General features: G+C 41.3%; 1 protein-coding gene across 25 annotated transcripts in view; it reads right to left on the bottom strand.

Annotated features, from left to right (window-relative positions):
- KALRN (kalirin RhoGEF kinase) overlaps positions 1 to 24,076 on the bottom strand; it is a 434,749-nt gene that overhangs the window by 128,925 nt on the left and 281,748 nt on the right. For 19 of the 25 annotated variants that reach the window (XR_014947909.1, XR_014947910.1, XM_085552327.1 and 16 more), the window contains 5 exons: positions 15,974 to 16,169; positions 10,361 to 10,527; positions 5,791 to 5,910; positions 3,112 to 3,330; positions 308 to 457 (listed from right to left, as the gene is read on the bottom strand). Coding sequence is in view for 23 of the 25 variants with exons in the window: in XM_085552327.1 (XP_085408453.1) it covers positions 308 to 457; positions 3,112 to 3,330; positions 5,791 to 5,910; positions 10,361 to 10,527; positions 15,974 to 16,169 (852 nt within the window). In the remaining 2 variants the exon portion in view is untranslated. The remainder of the gene's footprint in view (positions 1 to 307; positions 458 to 3,111; positions 3,331 to 5,790; positions 5,911 to 10,360; positions 10,528 to 15,973; positions 16,170 to 24,076) is intronic. The other 6 variants (XM_085552329.1, XM_085552333.1, XM_085552349.1 and 3 more) reach the window with 1 other exon arrangement.

The following is a 24,076-nucleotide window of genomic DNA, read 5'->3' as shown; positions in this document are numbered from 1 at the left end:
CCAAAATTCTGTCATTTATAACGCAACATTGAGAATAAATGCTTTGAACCAACATAATAAATAGCATCCTCCAAGTGCAATGCAAATATCACTAATTAGTCCTGATGACATCTCTCAGAGATAAACATTGACAATAATGCTTATCACCACTATTATAACAGTGTGGAATTAGCCTAGGGCTCAGACAGACAGCCAGTAACTGAACTGGAATTATGCCTCAGAGCTTCATCTCAATCTCACCAACAGTGCTCTAAATTGACTACCTAATGGGGAGATTTTCTGATTTATTGTGGAACTAAGCTGAGACCTTGAGAAAAGCCTCCTTCTGCTCCAGGTGCTTGCTGATCAGAGGGATGACGTGGTCTATCTCAGCAGCTGGCCCAAGTTTATCTCGACCTCCACACCAGTCTTCATCACGTCTGTATTCTTGCTCCAGGCTCTCTAATACACTGCACACCTGAAACATACCCAGAGCACAGCAATTCAGTTATCCACAGTCATAACAAGGAGAAACACAGTCAGTAAAAGTCTATGTACCAAAAAATAATAATTCAGAACTAAACATTTTAGACTATCGGCCATGGTATATGGGTAAAAGGCTATGAAGTGGGCCCTGGACAGAATGATCTACTAGTTATTCTTGCCCACAGCAATCTGTACCATTTGAGATGCAATTCATTTGGCTTAGAGGTGATAAATCCTTCTTCTTTTCTAAAGGAGAAAGGAGGGAAGCTCAAAAGGTTGCAGGGGTCAGTCTGGTCCCAGTGGATCATTCAGAACACAATCCCAGTTCCTGAAGGGTGCTTTAGGTCTGTTTAAATCCCACCAAGTCAAGGAACTTAGCACCCACTTAAAGAAAAACACATGCTTGAATGCTTTCCTGAAACAAGTCTGAAGCTGGAACTAATTCTGTTCAGCTGCATCTTAGCTACTCCTTATACAGCTTTTGCAAAGACTTATGGATAACAATAGACATTAAATCAGCATCGAAACCCAGGTGGATGCAGGTGTTCCACTGTAAAGGGCTTACAAAAGGATCTTCTATCTTGGTGCAGTAATGGGAACAAGTGCAGTCTGAAAGCTGTGTGCAGCAGGCTTGGACAAGGCACTGCAGATACTTAGGGCAACTCTCCGTGCCCTGTGCAGACACAGGAAAAACAGTAAAAATTTTCCTGCGCATTAGAAACTTCTCCCTTCTCTTCTGGGGTTAGTCAACATCCACTCAGTTATTGCTGGGGGTCCAGCTAACCATGTTCACCCTCTTCTTGCTCACTCCTGCAACCTTGATATGAACACAGGTTATAATTCAGAGGATCCCATGTGCTTAAGAGCATAGTTTGGAAGAGACTCCAGGATCACCCATACTGCAGATCAAATGCCCCACATTATTTATGCACAGAAAAGCATTTCCCTTTAATTTCTTGGCTCTTGAGAACCTTGGTACTCTGTGATCACTTTGGTTAATGAAGTTAGAGAGAAATGGGACTATCTAATAGAGAGGGCTGCATCAGTTATAAGTAGAGCATAGTGCTCTTGGGGAGGACAGGCATGAAGAAGTTTGGCTGGTTGGGACAGACTCTCTGGCTACTATTCTAGCCGCATTTCCAGGTACTCAAAGAACTCAGGATCCAATGAATTACTGCCATCCTGTCAGGGATCATACTGCTAAGGGTCACAGATCATGGAGCCCGAGAGAAAGCAGCAAGTTTATGAGCACTCAAGACTGAATGATCTTTGCCCCAGCCATTTGCTGAACAGACACAACTCATCAACGAACTAGTAGGCACTGCAGTATGCTTGTCTACGACTTGGAAATAGGAAAAGAGACCAAACTGATAAATCACTGGCTCTGCATATTTTGGCCAGCACATTTGACTGTCTAAAGCACTAATGAATCCCTTAATGGTTTTCATTTCTCACAATCCTCCAACAGCTGTAATTCTTTTCAATCCTGAGTGCATCAGGGACTGTAAATCTATTTGAAACCCTTCACAGGGAAAGACATTCATTATAAGGAACAAATTAATTTTAAGCACTCTTAAAAATGCATTAAACAAACGACACCAATAAGTGGCCCAAGGATCTTTTCCTGCATCGATGTTATGGAAACATTATCTCAGTCCTCAATGACATCTTTAGCTCTGTTAAAAAAACTTTCCAAATCTGGTTGTCAAATTGAGGAACTAACTGCATGTTGATAACAATAGAAATTTAAATGAAAGCCAATGCTTCTTTTTATTAAAGCACAGGTTCCTGCAGTGTCCACACTAACAGACTGCCCAGCTGCAGTAAATTACAGGCTAGTTGAGAATCCATACTACAACATTAATTCTCACTACTGACTACAGTAAAGTTGCATCAGTTTATGCGATGCATAAATAATCCTACTGTACAAGCAGCCAATTGGAATGTGTTTTACAGTTCATGGATGCCTGGAATGAAGTAAAGTTATGTCTGCATTCAGTGGTTACTGCTGTAATTATCTGTGCTGCAGATGGATTTAAGAGAAACCACTTCATGTCTTGGCATCTTTTTAGGCATGGTGGTGTCTTACTACTAATGAAAACATTGGCTATTGCTGCTCACAAAATAAGTGATTGATGGCAAAGAGATCTCAAGGAAATGAAGATTTACATTCTTTAAAATGAACTCTGATGCCATGAGGACTTGAAACTGAAATGGTAGGATTTCAGAAATCCTTCCCTTTGGAAAGTGGACAATTTAGGGGTAAACACGTCAATAAATATATGGCTTCCATACTGTTTCAATGAAAACTTAAAGATGAAAATTACTGTATACTTCAATTTGTCTTGTTGAAACACGATTTTGACCAGTGCAACCTTCAGTTTCCTTGTGTGGATGAGCACTGTTTGCTATGCCACTGGAGTGAATGTCATTTCAATTCATTTTGCTAATGTTGTGAGATCCACGGCCAGCGAAAGACCCTCTGCACTTGGGGTCAGAGTAGAAAGCCCACATCAACCACCTCTGCCATGTATGAGTGCATTCACATTGGTGTTTGGTGGCTGAGGGTACCTGAGGACCACATTTGCCCTGATAAGTTGACAGAAAGGTCCTATAGACTGTAAGCAATCGCACAGCACTGCTCACCTGCTCAGAGGTTTTGTAGAAGGCCACTGACGCATTGACCAGCTTCAGCCTGTCCTCCATCTTCAGCATCAGCTGTTGCCAGTGCAGGGCCACCTTTTCAGCACATTCTCTGATAGCATCAGCATCATAATGCCCAGCCTGCAGCAGCACTTCGGCTTTCTGCTGGACCTGCAGGGCACTCTGGTGTGTCTTCTGTAAGGAAGTGGCATGAAAGAGGGACTGTGCACGATGAGAGGAGAGACAGGTTGTACAGATGTGCCAGATTTATGGTAGAAAGGTGAAGTGAGGTGTGAGCATGGAGATGTGAGAGAGTGAAACATTTCTGGTTATCTCCAGTTAACAGTTCATTTCTGCAAAGCATTCTAGCTTCAGTTATTCACGTACATTTGCAATTAAAGCTTGGCACAAGCAAGCACTGGCCGAGATGGGTTAGCTGCACTGGGCAGCCATTGCTCCTAGGACAACAGCCTGGGTGAGGATGGGAATCCTGGTGGATCCCTTTGGACAGCCCCAGTGCAGGCAGCAACAGTGCTGAGCTCCCACCCCATCTGTGCTCAGTGCTGACTGCATCACACACACACTGCAGTAAAGGCAGACCCCAATGAGCTGGTAAACTCTAGGCCTAATCACCCCAGTTTGATTCTTCCCAGGTAGTCTGCTGGCATGGGCATCAGGGATTACAGGCAGGACTGAGTGATCTGTCCCATTCCCCAGCCTGCATCAGCATCTCTGATTTAAGCAAATGGTGGTTAAAGCTTCCTTTGTAGGTTGCTGAGGGGAAAATAGCCTCCAGCCTTTCACAGCCCCCAAGTAATCGTGTTCAGGTTTAGTCCAGTATTTGATTTTAATCTTCTGAACAGAAGCACTAAAATCTCCCAAAGTCTCCTCTGTTCTGCATCTCAGTGGTAACTGCTGCTGATAAATTCTCATGTGATACATTTATGATCTAATCCTTGAACCCTGAAAGACACTTGAAATCATCTGGTGATACACTGGTGAATTATGCAATGTAAGGAAAGCTATTAGCAAAAAAAAAGGATTAATACTTGGCAGAAATATTTAGGGAGATGTTCAAGAACAACTGGTTAAATTTAATATCCAGCTGCTGTACTGATGTTAGAGTCGTAATACTTATTTTAAATAGACTTTAAAGGATTTTAACTGAAAATCAATTCCACATCTAGCATGCCTTTAGAGGACTGTCTGCCCTGTGTGCTTTGCTGATCACTTCCCCATATTGAGCTCTGGACAGTTTAAATATTTAATCTAGTGTTTTCTCCCTTTGAAAACTTATTTTCCCCTCATGGTGCTGTAGCCCACTTCTCCCTCTGCATTTCCCAACAGATCCAAGCCCTTTCCCAACAGTAGCAAGCTGCAACAACACAGCTTGTTGCTGGGTATCTCGTCCCCCACTGCTGTCTGGCAGTGGCTGCAGTCAGTATGGCGTGTACCTACCAGCTCATACAGCATTGATAGGAAATCCCTTCCTTTTCCCTTTAGGAGCTGCCACAGCTGCTCCTTCCTGACTGACTGGAGCTGGATGAAAGTGGGTCATTTCCTAACATCTATACTTACTATGTTATAATGCATATTGACTGCATTGAAGTTTACCAGTAGACATAAGGAGTCTTCATGTTTTGCTCACCTCTTAAAATCTCCACTACGGGAATATTATTTTCATAGCTTCAAGTTTGGTTTAGTTTTGATTTAGCTTTTCAAACCACAGAAGAGGATTTGCCAAACAATTCTTTGCTTTGTAGCAATTAACAGAAAGATGGGGAACCATTTACACCGTGCTAAACAAGAACAGGAGGAAGCAATGTGCCCTCTCACATGTACCTACACCCTGCAAGTGTATAGCATGTTCATACTGAAGTGTTTAAAGTCGTGATGCAAACCATGAGCTCTGTGGGCTTAGTAGTGACGGGTGGACAGTTGGACTAGATGATATTAGAGGTCTTTTCTAACTTTAATGGTTCTACAACTCTGTGATTCACCACAGTCCCTTGCTGAGGTGAGGTAGTAATATTCCACTACATTCTCATCCAAAGCAAAGGAGCTGAGAGAAGGCGCTATTCTTCCTGCCATGTCCCTACAGCACGAGTGAGAGAATTAATTGTCGAGGGCCAGCTTGAACAGATGTGCTACTCCAGGGCAAGCAGGGCCATGAGCTCAGTTCAGCTCAGTTCAGCCCTTCCTACCTCATGCTTAAAGAGAAAGGATTATTTGAGGATGGGGGAGTTTGAATGAACATCAAAAACAGAACAGTTGAATCAATCATCTCCCAATGAGAGCATTACCCAGTATCAAAGATCCTCACAAATGAACGCTCTGAAATGATCAGCAAATCATGGAGAATGACTCCATGAACTTCTCCTGCCTACAGATCACTTTGTGAATTTTAATGTTATGGCTTTTTACCAAAGAAATGATCAGAAGATGGGTGTCATTTTCATGAATGGAGGGGCTGATACCTGACAGCAGAAAAAAATAGCTGTAGATGATAAATAATTTATTGCACTCTTAACCTCTGGCTGCATTATGGTTTTAATGCAAAGTCAATTTTCTGAAGTTTTTATCCTTCCCTTCCTCAAGCAAGCCATGACTGATGCCCAAGAGGTAACCTCTTGCATGCTGTTCACCTGGGAAGAAGAAATCAAATTAATTTGCTCATGTTACCTCTATGGCCAGTTGAAATTGCTCATGCTCTCGCTGGAGCTGCTCAGCCTCAGAGAGGGAGCTCGCATTGACAAGGCTTGCATTCAGCATTGATTCACCATTCCGGATCCAGCCAAGCACCTGCAAAGAAAGAATGCGCTTGTGGAAGGAGTGCTTCAATACAAAGATTTCTGTTGTCACTCATCAGACAATGCCTCAGACCAACCAGTAAAAAGGTATTTTTCCCAACGTTGTCTCATGCTGAATCAGTGAGCAGGAATAAATCCCAGAATAAGAAACTTAATGACAGAAATTGTCAGAGAGAAAGTTCTTACTGCAGAAGCTATTAATAAGGAATAAAAACTTGGAAAGTATTTATATGTGGATATTCAGATGGCAAAGGACTCTCATTTCCAAGATTTGATAAAAAAAAAAACAACAACTATTCCGCTATGCAAACGCTTCATAGCAAAACCATAAAGCACAATCAAGGAAGTCTGAAGTTAAACATGAAGACCTTTAAGGTCCCTCCCAACCCCAGGATATGATTCTACAGTATGATCCTATGGTATTTTCTAATTTCTACGCAGAGTTATGGACTTCGCTGGGTCACACTGCAGCTCTCTTCTGCTCCACTTGTTTGCATTTCTTTCATGCAAAACTCAGAGCTCAGGGAATGAGGTGAAGATGCAGTTGGTTTCATCTAACACACACTTAAGATGCAGTTGGAGTTTCCACCTGCATTCACAGCTAGGAAGAAACTCCATGTCTTGCATTTTATATTTAGTCAAAGAGCTTTACTTCAGAGACATTCACATTACCTGTAGACATGAAATGTGCACTGTTTTGACTAAAGAATCAAATTCCAAATGTATGTAATTAATCTATCAAGCTTGTATTTGTTCATTTATTTAAACAGCAACATTTTCTGCTATTTTAAGATGTGCTTTTGAAAAATCAGTACCCAGAGTGCACATGCAAGTTATTTGCTGTGTTGGCTCAAAGCCTAATTTCTACCTGTGTGGGTGTCAAATTATTCCAATGAAGCCAGAAAGTTGTTGAGTTCAATTCACAGATGCACAAGAAATCCTGACTGCCCGTGCACTGCCCTAAATTTAGCTTGTGATTTACAAAGCTCCAAAATCGACTTTGCCGCAATATTCTACATAGTAATTTCCCTTTTGTGCCATCATTTTCACTGACTGATCCATTAAATTGTCTGTAAGAAATAGGGATTTTCAGTTGCTTTGTTTTTTATCCCTACATCATGCATCACCCTACTCAGAGCCATTCAGTTCCCTGTGGGGCAGGAAAATGAGTTTTCCCTAGGAGAAATAAAGAGGAACCATCAACACGTGTAGCTGACCCTGATTTGTAGGAAATTACATCTGCTCACTACAACAGTGTGGAAGATTTCATTTGTCAGCTTTCTCTCTTTCATCAGCAGGTATTATTGTTCCTGTGGGAAACGCAACAAAGATTTAGAGGAAAAGAAAACAGGTTATCATATGGCAGTCTTTCTTGGCTGGCAGTTTGTATAATCCATCAGACAAGAAGGCTACATTATTGCCTACTTCATGGCACCAAAAGCTGAAGTTAAAGAAGATGGGCATATCCAGGAAAGACTTGAGGTGAGTATGTCATAAAGCAATGCATCATCTCACATTTGATATATTGTCATACATGGTGGCTTGGGCCACTTAAGCTGTAGAAAACACAGAGTCTGCATGCTAAAAAAGCAGTAAATTCACTGATTTTATTTTCCCCCCAAATAACACAAACAGGATATGGCAGAGCCCCCTGGGCAGCAGCAGCCTTCATTTGGGCTGATGTTTACACAACTTCAACTTTCAAAACTTCAGCCATGTTCAAAACTCTACTCCAGTTTCCAGGAACTTTGTGATGTATTAAATAGAGAAAAAGCCAGTTTTTCAGTATCCCTCAAATGAGTGAGTGCTGTCATCCTATGGGCACACTCACCTGGAAGCAAATCTAATGCCAAAAGAATAACGGTGGGTGGATAAAAGGTGAATAAAGATTTCCAAATACGCTTGTAAGTAAAAACCTGGAACATAAGTGTGATGTGATACTTTGACAGTATCTGGGATTATATTATGTGATGTTCAACACTTATCTAAAAAACAAAACAAAACAAAACAAAGCAAACACAAAAAATTCCCCACAAAGATGAAAAGTGAGGGGATTTGGAAGGCAAATAGCTGCTAGCACAGCATAAGACAGCTTGTTCTTGAAAGTGATCTCCACAACTCTATTGCACCATTACTTTCATGTAAGCGATCCAAGCTCTGTAGTTCCTGTCAGAAGCTAAGGGGATCCAAGTGAGGGGAAATCAGCCTTGGGAAGGATCTTTCTGAATAACAAAGAGTTTGTGAATCACTGGTCTATACCACTTGCACTGTAAAGCAGCTCACAGAACATCTCACTCTGAATCGTTCTTCTTTTACAGCCCCAGACTTCAACTCATTGTCCAGGCATTCAAACCTTGGGTGCGTATGATTTAAAGCAGAAACCCTCCTAAATGAAACTTAAATAGATAGAGACAGTTAAACGACTTCGTATTTCCACTAGTCATTATATCAAAATGCAAACACATGTACATTTAGCAGCCTTGACCAATTTTCCTATGTCAGCAGAATGTAAGCACAGCTACAGTAGGTGTCTGGTGGCAACCAAATCTCAGATGATTTGCAAGAGTGAGTGAAATTTGGTAATGAGATCACCCATCATCTCAGATGCAATAAAATGAAAGTGAAGGAAATCTGGACCAGAGTGGAGCTGAACTGCAAGCCAAAATCAATATATTTCCCAATTTCACTAAATGGTTGAGAATATGACTCATCTCCAGGAAACCAAATAGATAAAGCACAGATATATTTTACCTTGGCTCTTGTCAAGAGAAACTGTAGCTGTGGTAATTTATAGGTTAATAAACAAAGGAGTTCTTATTACTCAGCTGAACAAATACAATGATTCTTCACAATTGGCTTGCTGAAAGGTCGCACAGTAATAAAAGTTCTGATGGTCCCAAGCTATGTTAAGAAAACACTAATTCAAGGCAGCTGTTTGTTCTCTCACAGCATTAGATATTTCAATCCTAAAACTATTTCCTTTGGTTAGATTTTGGTTTGCAGAATAGGAAAGCCCAGAATACTCTTGATAGTGAAGCATGTAACATTAGGTAGCTGCAGAGTGCTGCATTGCACTGCATGGCTGTGTGAGCACCGCAGGACTGACCAACATGTGCGTCATCCTGGTCAGTGGGGTCAGTGGGACCCAGTCAGCTACAAGTACTGCTCCTCTCTACCTTCTGTCTTCAACTAAAATGGCTCAACTTAGACATTTAACCACAGCACAGAACTCTAAGCCTAGCTACTAAAGTAGTGCCCAAAAAACTTTGGGAACCCTCAGAAAAAAGTGACATTCTGACATCAGTGTGGTGATTATGAATATCATAGAGAGGATCTCTTTTACAGAAGAAAGCTACACTCTGTAGAGCTGCAGAGCTTTATGAGGAGAGTCCCTAGAATGATCAGGAACACAAATCAACCACGTTTTGAAAATCAAAATTCAGAAGAGTTCTGTGCAAGTCTCACTTATGGTTGCAAAATATTAAATCGAAGTGAACTCTGAAAGCAAATGTGTGCATCGATGTTGGTGCTGCCAGCTTCTAGCTTGCAAGCTGTCTAGGAGCGCAGGATGTTTTGCCAGCAGTGGTAAAAAGAATGCAGATAAAATACCACTCAAAAATTCATTTCTGAAGAAGGAATAACTGTGATCGCAGTTAGGGAACACTCAGTATATTCATTATTTTTTTCCCCCTCATTTCTACTGGCAAAATGGAAACCTGAATACACCAGTGTCTGGAAAAATCTGCCAGTTCTTTCTAATGATACCAAGATCATATTACAATCCAGACATGAGCACTACACTGAAGCATAAAGTCACCTCTGTAGCAGGAAGTGTAGTGTAATACTGAAATATGAGGCACCCAAATAAAATACCGAGGGAAAACACAGGAGGCAGAACACGACTACCATCACTAGAATGAAATCTGGAAGAAAGGGAACATCAGAGTGCTAAGATAGTTAAGCAAATCCTAGCACAGAGACCACAGATTGAAGCTTTTATCTCACTCAGATGATGTTAAAGATTCCTTTAGTCCAAATGTGTAGCAATAAACAAAAGGGTGAAACTACTGCAATTTTTTGCTCAGATATCATGGCTCAGTTATCCTTTGCTCTTGGGCAGTTCTCCACAAAACTTCAGCCTGGATCCCAGGTCAAATTGTCTATTTCCAGAACACAGTATGAAGCATACTCCAGTTGAGAAGCTGAGAGTTCTGCTCCCTATAGAATTCCCATAACTGCTCATGAAGCCATGATGTGAAACAAAACCCTTCTTTATTTGTAAAGGATTGTGCTGTAGTTGGTCAGCAAATCAAGTACTGTTGAGGAAAGAGGGATTAAGATCATCCACCTAAAACTGTGTGGCTTGGCAGATACTGGTTTACCATGCAGTGTAATGGCTGAAAACATTTTTAAGAACTCAGAGCACAGTTAAAAACTCTCACCTGCTTGACCTCAGCCTGTAGGTGCCGGAGCTGTAGGCATTGCTCTAACCTCTTGTGAGTCTGGTCAGCATTAAGCTCCAGCTCATGCTGTTTCTCATGAAGGAATTCCAGCAGCTCTTGAACCTGTGTTGCAAGGTCAATGTCCTTTTCACAGATCAGCTCGATGCCTACAACAGAACAATGTGCAGAGAGAGATCATTGCGTTTATTTGCAACTCTAATCATTGTATGAACTTCAAAACTACTTCCCACCTAAAACACTGATTTGCAGATCTCTCAGTAACACTTTCCTCTGTGAGATACCTTTTGTATGGTTTCCCATTATGCACCACTATATTTTCCTACAAAGTAGTGTTTCTCTGGTGATAACTGCACACCTCACTCATCAGCATCTGAATAGTAGAACACGATTAACCATAGCCATGCCCAAACATCAAAGTTAATTTTAAAAGGCAAAAATAACCTCCCTTTGTTACGTTAAGCCAATAACTTATGTTTTACAACTACAAATTGAGAAGGGGAAAAAAGAAGAGGAAGAAAATAGAAAAGTGAAATATAGTAAATTCTGGTTGCCAGATACAGTGCCATGAGTTTGTGGATCTCTGTGGAGGAAACATCTTTTCCATCTGGGCACTTTAGGGGATCATTAGCAACAATTTAGTTAAAAACAACCTATAGTTCATTCAGAATTACTCCACAAAGTGACACCAATCCATTCCTCATGTAGCAGAAAGAAAAGATGGCTTAGTGTCAGAATTCCTATGTCTTGTATTTTGCATGAAAAGGATGAACACTTGAATGACCTGCTCTGAATTCCACAGGTGAGCCTCATTTGATCATGAGGTGGAAACAGAGACCTCCTGAGGTCCCTTCCCACCCCCTGGATGTCCTATGGTCCAATGGGCCCTGTGTGTGACAGTTACATGAAATACAAAGCAGATCATCATGTCTTCCTTCTTTATCACACGAGAGTGATAACATTTTTGGGTACTTTACAAATGTGATTGTGAAAGCTTGGCCTGGAGGAGTTATAATGCCATCCTGTCTTACAGTAATCCCTGTAATTACAAACTAATAAAGACCTGACTCTTCCCTTATTGAGGTCAACTGGAATTTTGCCATTGGCCTCAATACAGGGAGGATCAGCAACGTAATATGAAAATAATCAGACTGCAGTAATGCTGAGAAAACACTACACTTGTCTCCAAAGCCATTTGATTTCATGGAATAATAGGACATTATACAAGAATTGTGCTAATTAGAAGCTGCTGTACAGAAGGCTGGATATTGTTTTTAAAACTGGTTTAGCAAGATGCTTTTTCTTCCCCCTTTCTCCTCCTCAGAGGCTTGTAACCTTCATTCTTGCTCGCAGTGGTATCCACAGAGGACAGTACACAAAATAAATATGACCTTATGATTGACCCTATCCTCTTTTTTCTGGTTTCTGGTTTTAACAGAAAAAAAAATAAATGAAAAGAAGAAGAAGAAAAAAAGAAAAAGCACAAAGGAATGCAAGCAATTGGCTTATTCCCTTTTCCCAGCCCAAACCAAACAGTTTCTTTGTTACCAAATAAAGTGGAATGACCCTTGGCTTCCCATTTAAGATCTGGAAATCTAATATACGCTTCCATTCTTAGGAGAGAAGTCTTTTTCAAATGCCAGACACCAAGCATTGTTACTACAATTAGCCTGCATATGGTTCTGTATCCTCAGGACATGACGGGCTTCCTGTATGCTTGACTTCACCACACCTTTCTGATATTAAATGCTCCGCTTTCCTTCATGCACTCTCAGCTGGTCTGGTTTTGATTGTGCTAACTCATCAGCAGCAACCAGCAAGCTGCCTGGGATGCTATCCAAGGGCAGCCGGCGCTCCCCATGATGAATGGTCTGCCCTTTTGTGCTTGTCATGTGTCACACAGATTTATTCTGCAATGCCAGTGCATGCAGCGAGAGCACTTATTCTTCTCAAAGATTGGTTTGCAAATTGGAAACCTTTGCTTTCAGAATAATTTCATACATAAAATCTTTACATTAAGTTTTGATAGACAGGAAAGTGCAACTGACTGATAAACTGAACTTGGTTGCCATTCTTTTTTTTTTCTAGTGCCTTGGCCCATACAGCAGATATCAGTGGAAGATAACGAACTGAAAATACTTTTTAATAATAATTGTAAAGAGTACCCACACTGGCCAACATGCATTGGTTACAGCTGAGCTAATTGCAGTGTATGATACTATTCAGCATAAGGAAGAGGTATTGCTTTTTGACCTGTACAAAGCCCTTTTGGAGCTGCTTTGAAGCTGCTCATAGTCTGAACTGTTACCAGCCTGCAACACAACAATGCAGCATCTTCTTCTTGCAGTATCTATTTTCTATGCTGTATGCGACATCACAAGCAAAATGAAACAGACTTCCATTTCACTTTGAAGCAATGCAATGCTAGGAAAAGACATGAATGATATTAAGTTTGACATCAGGGACACAACAAGGATTTGAATTTTCCACATAACAGGCAGGGACTGTGTAAATTTCCCCGACATCAGTTTCTCAGCATATTAGAGGCTTGGCTTAGAGAAAGTTGCCTTAGACAGATCCGTAATCTTGAGTGACGCCTGACAGCAGTGTTTATGGGGACATCAGTGCTAACAATGCAAATGTACTTTAATAACAAAATAATTGTGTGCACTCGGTCACTTTCCAAGTTGGAAGTGACCCATACAGATCATCAAGTCCAAGAGCATTAACTACTTTTAGTACCTAGAACTTGAACGACTGATGGATGCACCATTGTCTTGAATGTGTCACCAGTGCAGCTTGGGTCAGGGTGTTAAATCCCTGCTGTGAATAGTGGTCCTGAACTCTCAGAAATGCCCAGACTGCCTCTTTTGGAAACATCAGAACACTTCAAATGTATCGAGCCAGACACTCAACAATCATTATTCTTTTTTGAGAATTTCTGAACACATTTTTGCCCACAGGTCCTCTCTGATCAGGGTATCCTTTGATATCAATGCTAGAGCTGCAATCAGCCTGGAAAAACAGCAGACAGTTCCACTGAAATAGAAAGTGCTGGGTCACTAAAAAGTCAGTCTTCTTGAGAATACTGTTACAGCATTCCCTTAAAGCAATTCTCTTTCCCAAATGACACCAATATTAGTGAGGTAGGAACACATTTTGAAAGTACTGCGGAACTGCAGATGTGTCATGACTCCCAGATCTTACATGGTCCCTAACAAATTCAAGCATTCATTTGCAGAGTAATTATTCTTATGATGAAAACAGGCTAATCCAAAGCAGGTCTACCCACACGTGCTGCACCAGTGGAAGGAATCACAGGACATAACTCTGTGCTGTCTGGCATTTTGGAAATAGTGGGTTTGCAGATACGTGGTATGTACACAGATGCCTTGATTATCTGTACAGACTGATGTGGTCTACTGTAGGACAATTGGATATGCTATTTCCAATGCACAGTATTCATGTGGACTTCCAGACACTCCACAGCCTGGTAGCAATTGCTGCTCCATGTCTGCATCACACATGCAAAAGACATGGGCAAATGTCTACAATCCTTTTCTACCTGCACAAGATTTCCAAGTGAAAAAGGCATTATGCATGGAAAAACCTGGATGTAATTCTAACTGACAGACTTGCTGGCTTAAGGACATCCAAGCCAAACTCCTGAATGATCAAAATTAAATCAGGTTCCTGCGTGATACGTTAAAAAAAATAAAGATAAAATAGAGGTATTGGGAAGGGAAGAAACCTCAAGCACTTAAGAGTGGATGGTTAGGTGGGATGTCCCTGAAAAAATCTTTCTGCCTTTATCTTCTATGACTGTGGTTGAATTTTGATGGTAGCAGTGGTGACACTGTACAATGGGAAGCAGCAATAGCAGTTGATTTCCCAGAACCCCTGCAAGTGTGCAGTTCTGGCAGTAAGAACAATCATCTCTCATGCACTGAACGACTGTGATATAGGACTCAGCAAGAAGGAGTAAAATTAAATGAATTTTTTATGGACTATAGCTGTCCTTTATTAAAATAAGAAACAGTAGGCTCCCAAGAGCAATTTCTCTCCCTTATTTTGCCATTCTTCCAGCATTTAGCATTCTGTGCATGGCAGATGTGACCATTACCTTTGATTAACTACAGTTACTCTGCATCCCCATGAGGCTTCTGTTTCCTTGCCTTTGGGAGCAATGGATTTTTATCGGGTAGGCTTTATAGAAAGAGATCTCAGATAATCTTATAAAAACATTCTAAAAGTCACTTCATTTGGTTGCTGATCTTTTGTCTGCAATCCAAAAGAAATTGTTTCTAACTTCTTCATAAACACAGAATTACTAGGGTTTTTTTTTTCCCCTGAAGAGCAGCCCCTGATGCTCCTGACTCTGCACTGTTCTGGATGATATTCTTTTCCTCCCACGAATTATTGCTCACATTAGAAGGCTTCCAGGATGTACCAAAAATGCATAGTAACTGAAGTATTAGGACCAATTTGCTACCCTGGAAAGCGAGGGAGCTGAAGCACAGGACCAGACACAGCACTGGCAGAGCTCATATCAGCTCACACACATGATTCACACAATGCTTGTCAAGTTCTGAACACATTCTTATAGCAAACCTTCAGCCTCTGCTAAGTACAGCTTGCCAATCAGGTTGAATACTGCCAACTTTATACTTAATTTTTTTTTAAAGATGAGTGACCGGGGGTAAAATGTTTGCCAAAGAATAAATCCATTAAAATCTTTGTTTTGGAAGTGCATGTGAGGAGAGACAGAACGGAATTCCTCTTGCTTTGTACTTTTTCCAGACATTTGAGAAGGATAAAAGACTTTGCAAGTAACTTTCACTTCTGGACTTTATGCAGAGATTAATCTGAATTATGAGACTCTTTTTCCAAACAAAAAATGCAAGGATACAAAAATCTTGATGCATAGGATGCTTTAGAAATAGGATCCTATTGCTGAGAAGAGTAGATGAACCAGACTGACTCCCTGTCAACATGAATCAAGTCTGTCACTTAAGTTCATGTGCCAAAGGCTTTTTGCATCCAACTGGCTATCTTTAACTTCCAAATGCACATTGAAAAGGAAAATTCCACTATGATTTATCATGTTCCCTTTTTATACACACAATAATTCCAATTAAAGCTGGCTGGAAACACGAATTCGATTTCATGATAAATTTCAAGGCTCTCATATCTGGATTCTCTCCCATAGGGCTTTTGGTCAACTAGCTTCTCTCTCCCTCCACCTCTTTCTCTTGCTTGCCATTTATCTTGGAATAGATCACAAACTCCATTGGCCTGCAGTTGTATAAAACTTTCTGAATGAAACTTAAAATTCAGCTTTACTTCCATACTGAATTTCCATTTCAAAGGAACATCCATTTCTGATGTGTAATCCTGACTCAAAGAATTCTCCAAAATTATGGAGCAGTTCCGGCTGTGGAGAAAAGCTACACAACAGACTGAATTATGTTACAAGTTGATGTGCTTTGTACGTACTGGTGTATTTCTGAAATGTGTTTTTGTTGTAGGTGGTGTTTTTTCCCCTTTTGTTTTGTTCCTTCTGATATAAAATAGAGAACAAATTGTTTTGCTCACCTGAAGCCTGGACCTCCATGATGTATTGGTGTAAATCTTGCCCTTGCTGGATGACTTCAAAAGTCATATTGTTCATGGCCAACTTCCTCTCGGTGTGACGCTGCAAACGTTGCTCAGCCAAAGTAAGGTCCTCGGTATTGAAATCATTCATTTGTCTCAGCAGATCCTCATTCCAGGCATCTAACTCTGCTGTAACCTTTATGGGCACAAGATAGACACCATATTTACTCAAGACCGAAGAAAAGTCTTGATTTCAAACCACGCATTAATAACTGAAGTACTTCACATTGTGACTGTGATCCAGAACCACAGCCTCAATACTCTGGATTCGGCCCATTTAATGGCTATATTTTTGCCTAGCCAAGAATCCATGAAAAGATTATCAGTCCAACAAGAAACATGACAAATTCTTTTTCCTTTGCACAGTCAACAGGGCACTGTAAAGGAAGACACATTGTATTCATATGGATGGTAGCTAAATGCTTCCGAATAAATTCAAATTTATACAAAGAAACATTGCAAAATGAATTGCAAAAATACAGTGACACTTCTGTCCTCACAATCCCAAAACACCCTGGATGTTTCTTAAAACATTCTGCATCACTCCATATGTTAGTAGTGCAGATGGAAATATTTATCGTTAATAATATTCATTCTTTTTTCTCACAGAATTTAAATTATAACCTGCTTCCATTAAGCTCTAAGCATGGATAACTAATACATTTGCAGAATTACTACTGATCTAGTACACTGTGAGCAGCATCTACCTGTTGTTCACAGAGAAGACATCATAAGATGTGACATTTTATTATGAAATCAATGAGTTAATCCCCGCAGTAGCCCTATGTTGTGCTTTCAAGGAACTGAAGTCTTTTTAAGCTTCTTTCTGCTAGCTTTAGCAGGAATAGGCCCCGTATAAATTTCTTCTGTAGATCTCAAAGATTTCACATTGGGGAATGAATATAAATAACAGACTTCTACGAACGGGAAAAGCACAGCACAGAAACATTGCTCTCAAGGGCTGGGTGAATCACCAGGAGCATCACAAAGGAGACCTAGCTCTCACCAAAGGCCTATATTACCTGCCAATAACTCATGGGAATGTGCAAAATATTCTGCCACTTTCTCTGCATCCTAATTCAAACAGGCAGCCTGATGACTCTAGCAGTCCATATACTGTATTTTCTGTGTTTCACATCTTAAGCCACAGTTACTCAACCAATACTGAAGTCGTACTCTATTTTTGCCTGTTCAATTAACACAATTAACCCACCTAAATAGCCAAGTTTCTTCATACCACAATCTGCTATTGCAGACAAAAAGAAGGAATGTGCTGGTGGCAACAAACAAGGATAAGGAGAGTGGAAATAAATCATATATGCCTGAATTCTGATTCATAGGTCAACTTGTCAAAGCTAGATGGAGGAGAGCTAAACCCAGATATTAAGATTCACACTTTGGCATGTTACAATATAGTGAGAGATTCTCTGTTTCTCATAAAAGTCCTCTTCAGTGCCTGGGTGCAGTGAGATGCTCCGCTTCCTCAGTAGCCAACATTTTCCACTCGGTTTTCTTTTCCAGAAAGCATAACAACAAATGCAGTGCAGTCACTGGAAGGGAACTCAAAAGGACCAGCTCTCAGCCCATCTTTCATTAGCATGAATAGCACTGCACAGCTTTGCATTAGAAGGGAAAATATACACACAGACTTTCAGTTCTTTTTTGAGAGAAGTAAAAAGGCAGATTTACTGAACCAAAACCCTAGGATCTCAGCTGCAAGGTGAAAGGCAGAATGTGAACAACCGGAAGAGTTTCTGTTTTTCTTCAGCTTTTTCCTATCACCCATTCAACTCAATTACTTTTAAAACATAACTATCTCTACTGTTCCTTTGGCCCCATTCCTGACTCCAGCAGCCTCTGATTCATTTACATGCTACAACTGGAATCCCTGAACTGTGGGAGCTTCTTGGCAGATTCAATAGCTGTGAAGAAATGGTTGAAGTAGATGCAGGAGAAGTGTTTTACTCAATGTATTTATGTTAGAGAAAGACACCTGACTATTTGCAAGCAGAACTGAATGACAGAATAGCAGAATGGCTTGGGTTGGAAGAGACCTTGAGGATCATTGAGTTCCAACCCCCTGCCATGGACAGGGTTGCCAACCAATTTTTCCTAACATGCAGCCTTAAGTAATGATAGTAGAAGAGATTAAAACAGCCAAAGAATGTGTTACATTAGTTTGCTCTTACAGCCATGCTACAGTATGGGGATTCTGACCAAAACCATCTTGTTCTGTGTAGGTTTATGGACATCATCTTCAGGCCAGGAAAAATGTCTTCTGGAGGGTCAAACTACCTGCAAAGTTGAGGATGGGCACACAAAGGAATCAACAGATGGTCCCATCCACATCTTCAAGTATGCCAAGACCCAGAAGCCCAGTGCAAGTGCCTGGGTTAAATCTCTCTGCTTCAATGCCATTTCTATTAGCACCTTCTCCATATGCTATGAAAGGGACACTGAGCAGCGCTGCTTTTATTCTCCTGTTCAAACTGGTGGGGTGGTTCCAATTAATCAGGAAAGATCAGCAATGGCAATCAGGACACAAGTTGGTACACTCCTGGGGATGCAAGGCCAGACCCAAAGGCTTCGTGTTGTCTTGTCAGGGCCAGGAACTGGGGCTGAGATTGCACCTGAGTGTCTCCAGACAGTCGGACAGGCCCAGCAGGGATGGCTGGTCCAGTGCCAGCTCCCACAGGGACAAGGATCACAGCCAGTGACAGTGGGCAGAAAGGAGGAAAGAGGGAAGTCAGCTCCAAGTGGGGGCTCAGGAAAGAGTGATAATTACCCCGTGTGCTGGGTTAGGGGAAGAGAGGAAGGAGTCAGACACAGCAAGAGGTGGAACATCACCAAGTTCCTCAGGCAAAGCTTTTGTACAGGAAGATTGGGTACATTGCTTTGAATAACCAAGACAAACAGATGGCTGGAAGAGAATCTAAAGTGCACAAAGGCAAAGAAGCAACAGCAGAGCTGTGATAACAACCCAGGTTTCCTGAATCCCAATCTGGTGCCCTATCCCAGAGACCATGCTGCTTTGCAGATCTCATTAAGACACTTCCTTTCCTGTCTGTGCAGCCAGTGTCTCACAGTCCCAGCAGTTTCTGTATTTCAAACTGGATCATTTGGAAATGGTCCCAGTCTGAATTTGAGTACCTAACTAGTTTGACTGGGATATAGGGGAAAATGATTTGTTTTTCTTTAGGAAGGGGCTGTAATTAGGCAGTCCAGTTAACTACACATGTATATTTTTCAAGTCTAAAAAAGGACCTTGGATGCTCTCACAGAAGAGGTCAGGCATTGATAAATATGGTGAAAATTAGTACAGTTTCATCTGATGTAGCCCCATCTCCTAAACTGTGGTAAGAGCCAATTATATCAAACCAATGTCAGGAATTGTCTCAGAAACAAGGCTTCCTTGGCCTTAAACATGTTTAGCCCCCTTGTGACCCAGAAGAATGGCTGATTTGAGTTTATTCATCTATTGGATCTTTGGTGGGAAGAAATGACAGCACTTCTAATGTTTATTCCTTTTTCTTCACAGTGTTTGTGATTCTAAACAGACCTCAGCATCCTTCACATGCCCTGGAAGAATAAGAACCCTGCAAAGAGAGAAGCTCTGAGCTCTGCTCTGCTGTGGGATGAGAGAGAAACAGTACCAAAGCAGAAGGGTCACAAGAGCAGCAACTGTGGAAGTGCACAGGCTTGTATTGGTAAAAGCAGCAGGTTGATCCCAGATTTAACAGATGCATCCAAACGCTCACTCTGCTCCAAGGAAATCTGCACACACACTTCTCACTATCAACCACACTCTGGAAGGAACCACACTTCTTCCTTGCAGGTCATAAGGTTGGTGGCCAACAAACAGGATCAATGTACCAAAGGAAGGTCAAGTAACATGGGTGTTAATGAGAGGGAAAGGCACAACAAAAGTAAATACTGACAGTGAGCCTAGAAAGCACAATCCACCTTCACCTGCAATAGATGTTCCTGCTGTCATGATAATGGGAGGAGAAAAATCATGCAGGTAGTGAGCCTGAGCTAGCATTCAGTGAGCTACCCAATATATCCGTATTAGAGCAGCAGGAACTGCACAAAAGTTCCCATCAGCATGTGAGCAAATACTGGGTTTGTGCTGTGCTCCACTATCACAAGACTATAACAGATATACAGACTACATCAGCCAGGTCTGTCTTTCCTGCAGACACAGCAACCACAGTCTACAGTCTAGACCACATACTCTGGGACAAGCATCCTCCTAAGACTGCAACATAAGATACACCAAATCCCACTACTACTACATTGCTGCTTTTGCTGCTTCCCAGATTTACCACGTTGCAACACCAGCAGATAACATGACAGGGGAGAGAGACATTTTCATCCTCAGTGCTGGATAGGGAGTAAAGCTACGGAGAAGTGGGAGGCAGGTTAAACAGAACAACTGCAACAATAACAGAAGCTGCCCCACCATCACACTCCTATACCGCAGCGCGCTTGTGGATTAAGACAAAGAGCCCATCCAAGCTAAAGCAGCTGCTGTGCAAGCAACTGTACATCAGCAGTGATTTCATATCTAAATCCTATCTATTTTTTGATGTTGCTGCTGAAATTTTCTATGAAATGGTGGTGCTGAGCCTTTAACACTGCTTGCTTGGAGTTAATTTAGTGTTTAATACCTAAAGTCATCCTGCTTAATGCCAACCAGAAATTTTTGTTTGCCAATTGAAGGAGGTGGGAGAGGGAAACGAGGAATCAAGTATGAGAAAATGAATGTTATATGGTGAATGAATCATACAGGAGCTGATATTTTGAAGTATAGGCTGGGAAAGGGTGTATGAGGAGGAAGAAAAGAAAGTTCTACCCTTGGAGCAATTGCTATCAACACAAAGAGAGTGGGTTTTGCTAGAGGGATCTGCAAAAGAGTAAAGATGGTTTGGAAGGACAAGCAAATGTAGGAAGCAGGTTGCAAGAGAAGTGATGGTGTAAGTAGGAGGAAGAGCAAAGGTAAGAAGAGTGGGTAGAGCATTGGGATGAGGCAGGATGGGATAATAGTCACATAGGCACAAGGCAAATCTCAGAAATAAGGAAGGGGAACATCCACCTCTCTCCAAGAACAAAAACGTTGGGAGCCACACATTTGGCATAAGGAGAGAGTGAGGGTGGATAAGAGGGAAGGTAAGGGAATCTAGCAAAGGAAAAAAAAAAAAAAAAGGAAGAAAATAGAAGGTTATTTTGACTCCTGGACCCTAAGGCAATGTCTGTGAGTGCAGAAAGAAAGAGGTTATAATGAAGTAATGGAATAGAGGAGACCAGATCTATACCACAGTCTGGGTACTAGGCATGCCAGGAGCAACAGCATTCAGCTCTGCTTTGGAGTTCAGAGCAAGCTGGAAGAGCAGAAGACTAAATATGACAGTGTAAGTGGGTCTGTGAGCAGACTAAAGCTGCAGATTTATGGTAGAGGAAATGTAGGTAGGAAAGGGCAAATGAAGCTGTCACTCCTACAAATCATGCATGCAGAAAGTTTGCTGTTCCTCCTCCTCAGGTCTTGGTTTGGGTTGATGCTGTACAGTGTGACAATACTGTCACCCATTTCTTCTGACATGTGGCAGAGATACCACACTGGCTTAGTGCGGACCTGTGCTGCTGAAGAGTAAAAAGGCTGTCACAGCGATGATTCCACTCCAGTGCTTTTGGTTCCTGAATCTCCAAAATACCAAGAGAAGCAGGAAGAAAAGGTACCCAGGACAGCTTAGTGCCTTACCTTCCTTAAAATGAAGTGATGTGCAGTTTTAAACCTATGCATATAAAAAAGAAAAAAAACACAACCTCAGTGTGAGTCATTATAAGATTCCAGTATATGAACAGAAGGGTCTGAAATTTTTTCTTACCATTCCTTTTCTTACCAGTGTATCTCAAGATCTCAGCAGCTCTTATTTCTAATAAAGAAGTTCACTTCTGAATGCCAACTATAAGTTAGTGAGGGGCTATAAAGCATCTTGTACCTCCAACCAGACAGCTTGAAAGATTCTGCTAATGCTCAAGCAAGTTGTAAATATTAGTGAATCAAACTACTGTCTGTAAGCTGGCTCCTCTAAGCTCACGCTCAGGGATGGATGTGAAAAGCCAGAAGAGCCAGCAAGTGAATTCAAATCTGAAAAATTTAATTAGCAGGTGAAATGGAGCCAAAGAAATGGTATAAAATTAGTTAACCAACAGGTGAAGACTCTAGAGATCGTAGTGCTTTTTGAAAGACAAAAAGCATATCAGATCGAATTTATATTGTATAGCAGGAATGCCCAGAATCCCTTCCAGGACTATGCTTGGCCCAGAAAGTACACTGCTGTACCACTACAGGAGACTGGCTCTGCCTAGCACTATATAGACCCATGATAGGAAATGGAACATGCAAAAGGAAGGAGCTGGGCAGCTCTGGGGAGGAAGGAAAGAAGTTTTCTTGGAGATAATCAACAACTGTGGCCAGACAGGTATGAGCTGAGATCATTCCTGTTCTCAGTTCGTGTTTTACAGTGGCCCATAGGTGAATTTGATCATCTCTGTACAAAAGATATAAAGAAAACATATGCTGAAGGCTGTGGTCTATGCTCTGGATGGTATTCATTGTGTTAGGGGTTGCAACTCAGTGCATTTTACCATTTACTTCTTTTGCGGCTATCCAGCACTTCCCTAATGACTAGTATTCATTCAAGTTATGGTTAATAAGCCTTCAAACGACTATTTTTTGAAGCATGGACAAAGGATACTCTGCAGATTTTAGTGAGGCTATATTTCTGGGATACTACTATGCTCCATATACATGATGTGCTCAGTGCGGTGCCAGCAGTACTGCTGAAGCCCGCCAGCTATTGTCCCTCAGGTCTTACACCCTACTTCCTTGCAATGGATCAGCTACCACATTCACACTGCATGAAATCTCCTGAGTTACTTGGTTGGCTGCACAAACTCAGCTGTGGTATACATCACACAGAAAGTCCAATCATATAATCCTAATGATCCCGTCTTGTCTTGAAATGTGCAATGACTTGGTAAAGGAATAAAACATATCAGGCATCAAAGTTATATACGTTTCCTAAATAAAGAATAGGTTGTCACTTTATGGTTTTAAAACCTAAGGCAGAATAACCTCCCACAGGGATAGCAGGGCCCTCTCATATTTCTGTTATGCCGGTTTCCAGGTGTTGTCATAGTTAGGATTTCATACTTTAACCCAAGAACCTGGAGTGTAAATATCAGTCAATATAATGAGATTAAGGCAAAAAAAGAAAAGGCAGCACATGCTATGTGTCTGTGGGTTTGTATCCAAATTCATATCTGCCAAACCTGCCTTGACTCGAGTACGACACAAAAGCTGCCAGGGCGACTCAGAAGTCCTTAGAAGTCCTAACTGAATGCAGCTGGTCTTCTCTATGAAAGGCAGGTGGCTTCTCTTTACATAAAATACTTTTCCTGAAGACAAAATGAAACAATTGTTGGCAGATTTCACTGAAGTACAGAGAAAGCCTGTGATGCTTAAGTAGATGGAAGTGTGTGTTGTTGGTGAAGTACCTTTAATCCTGCAGTTTGTCTGGACTCCAAACCTCTGTCAGGAAGAAAAGATTATGGAAAAGCTCATAACCCAGGGCAGCTACAAAGCAGATTGGTACAGTGCGAATCTAGGAATGGGTGCCAAAGGAAAGGGTTATGTGGTCCATAGCATGGACTTCAATATCTGGGGAGATCATTATGAGCAGGAAAGTCTCCAAAGAGCAAATGGCATTCAGACACAGCTTAAATGAATAAAGGCGAAGCACTTCATTGCCATTTGTGACTCCGAAAGATTCCCTAAGTTTGCATTATCAATTAAAAAGAAAGAGGTGTCAGCAGGGAAAACAAATGCAATATATATATATATATATATATATATTTGGTACAAAAACTGGATGGAAAGAGACAATATCAGATGCAACTATTCCAAGACTGAGATTTAACTTGTAGCCTTCCCTAAGCCTGCTAGGAGATTGGCTCCCAGTTGCACCCCTCTGGCTTCCA

The sequence above is a fragment of the Coturnix japonica genome, chromosome 7 (genome assembly GCF_054131305.1).
Source record: "Coturnix japonica strain WE chromosome 7, WE-NBRP24, whole genome shotgun sequence".
NCBI lineage: Eukaryota > Metazoa > Chordata > Aves > Galliformes > Phasianidae > Coturnix > Coturnix japonica.
Note: the sequence above shows the minus strand (reverse complement) of the source record. Positions and strands in the feature narration are given on the sequence as shown.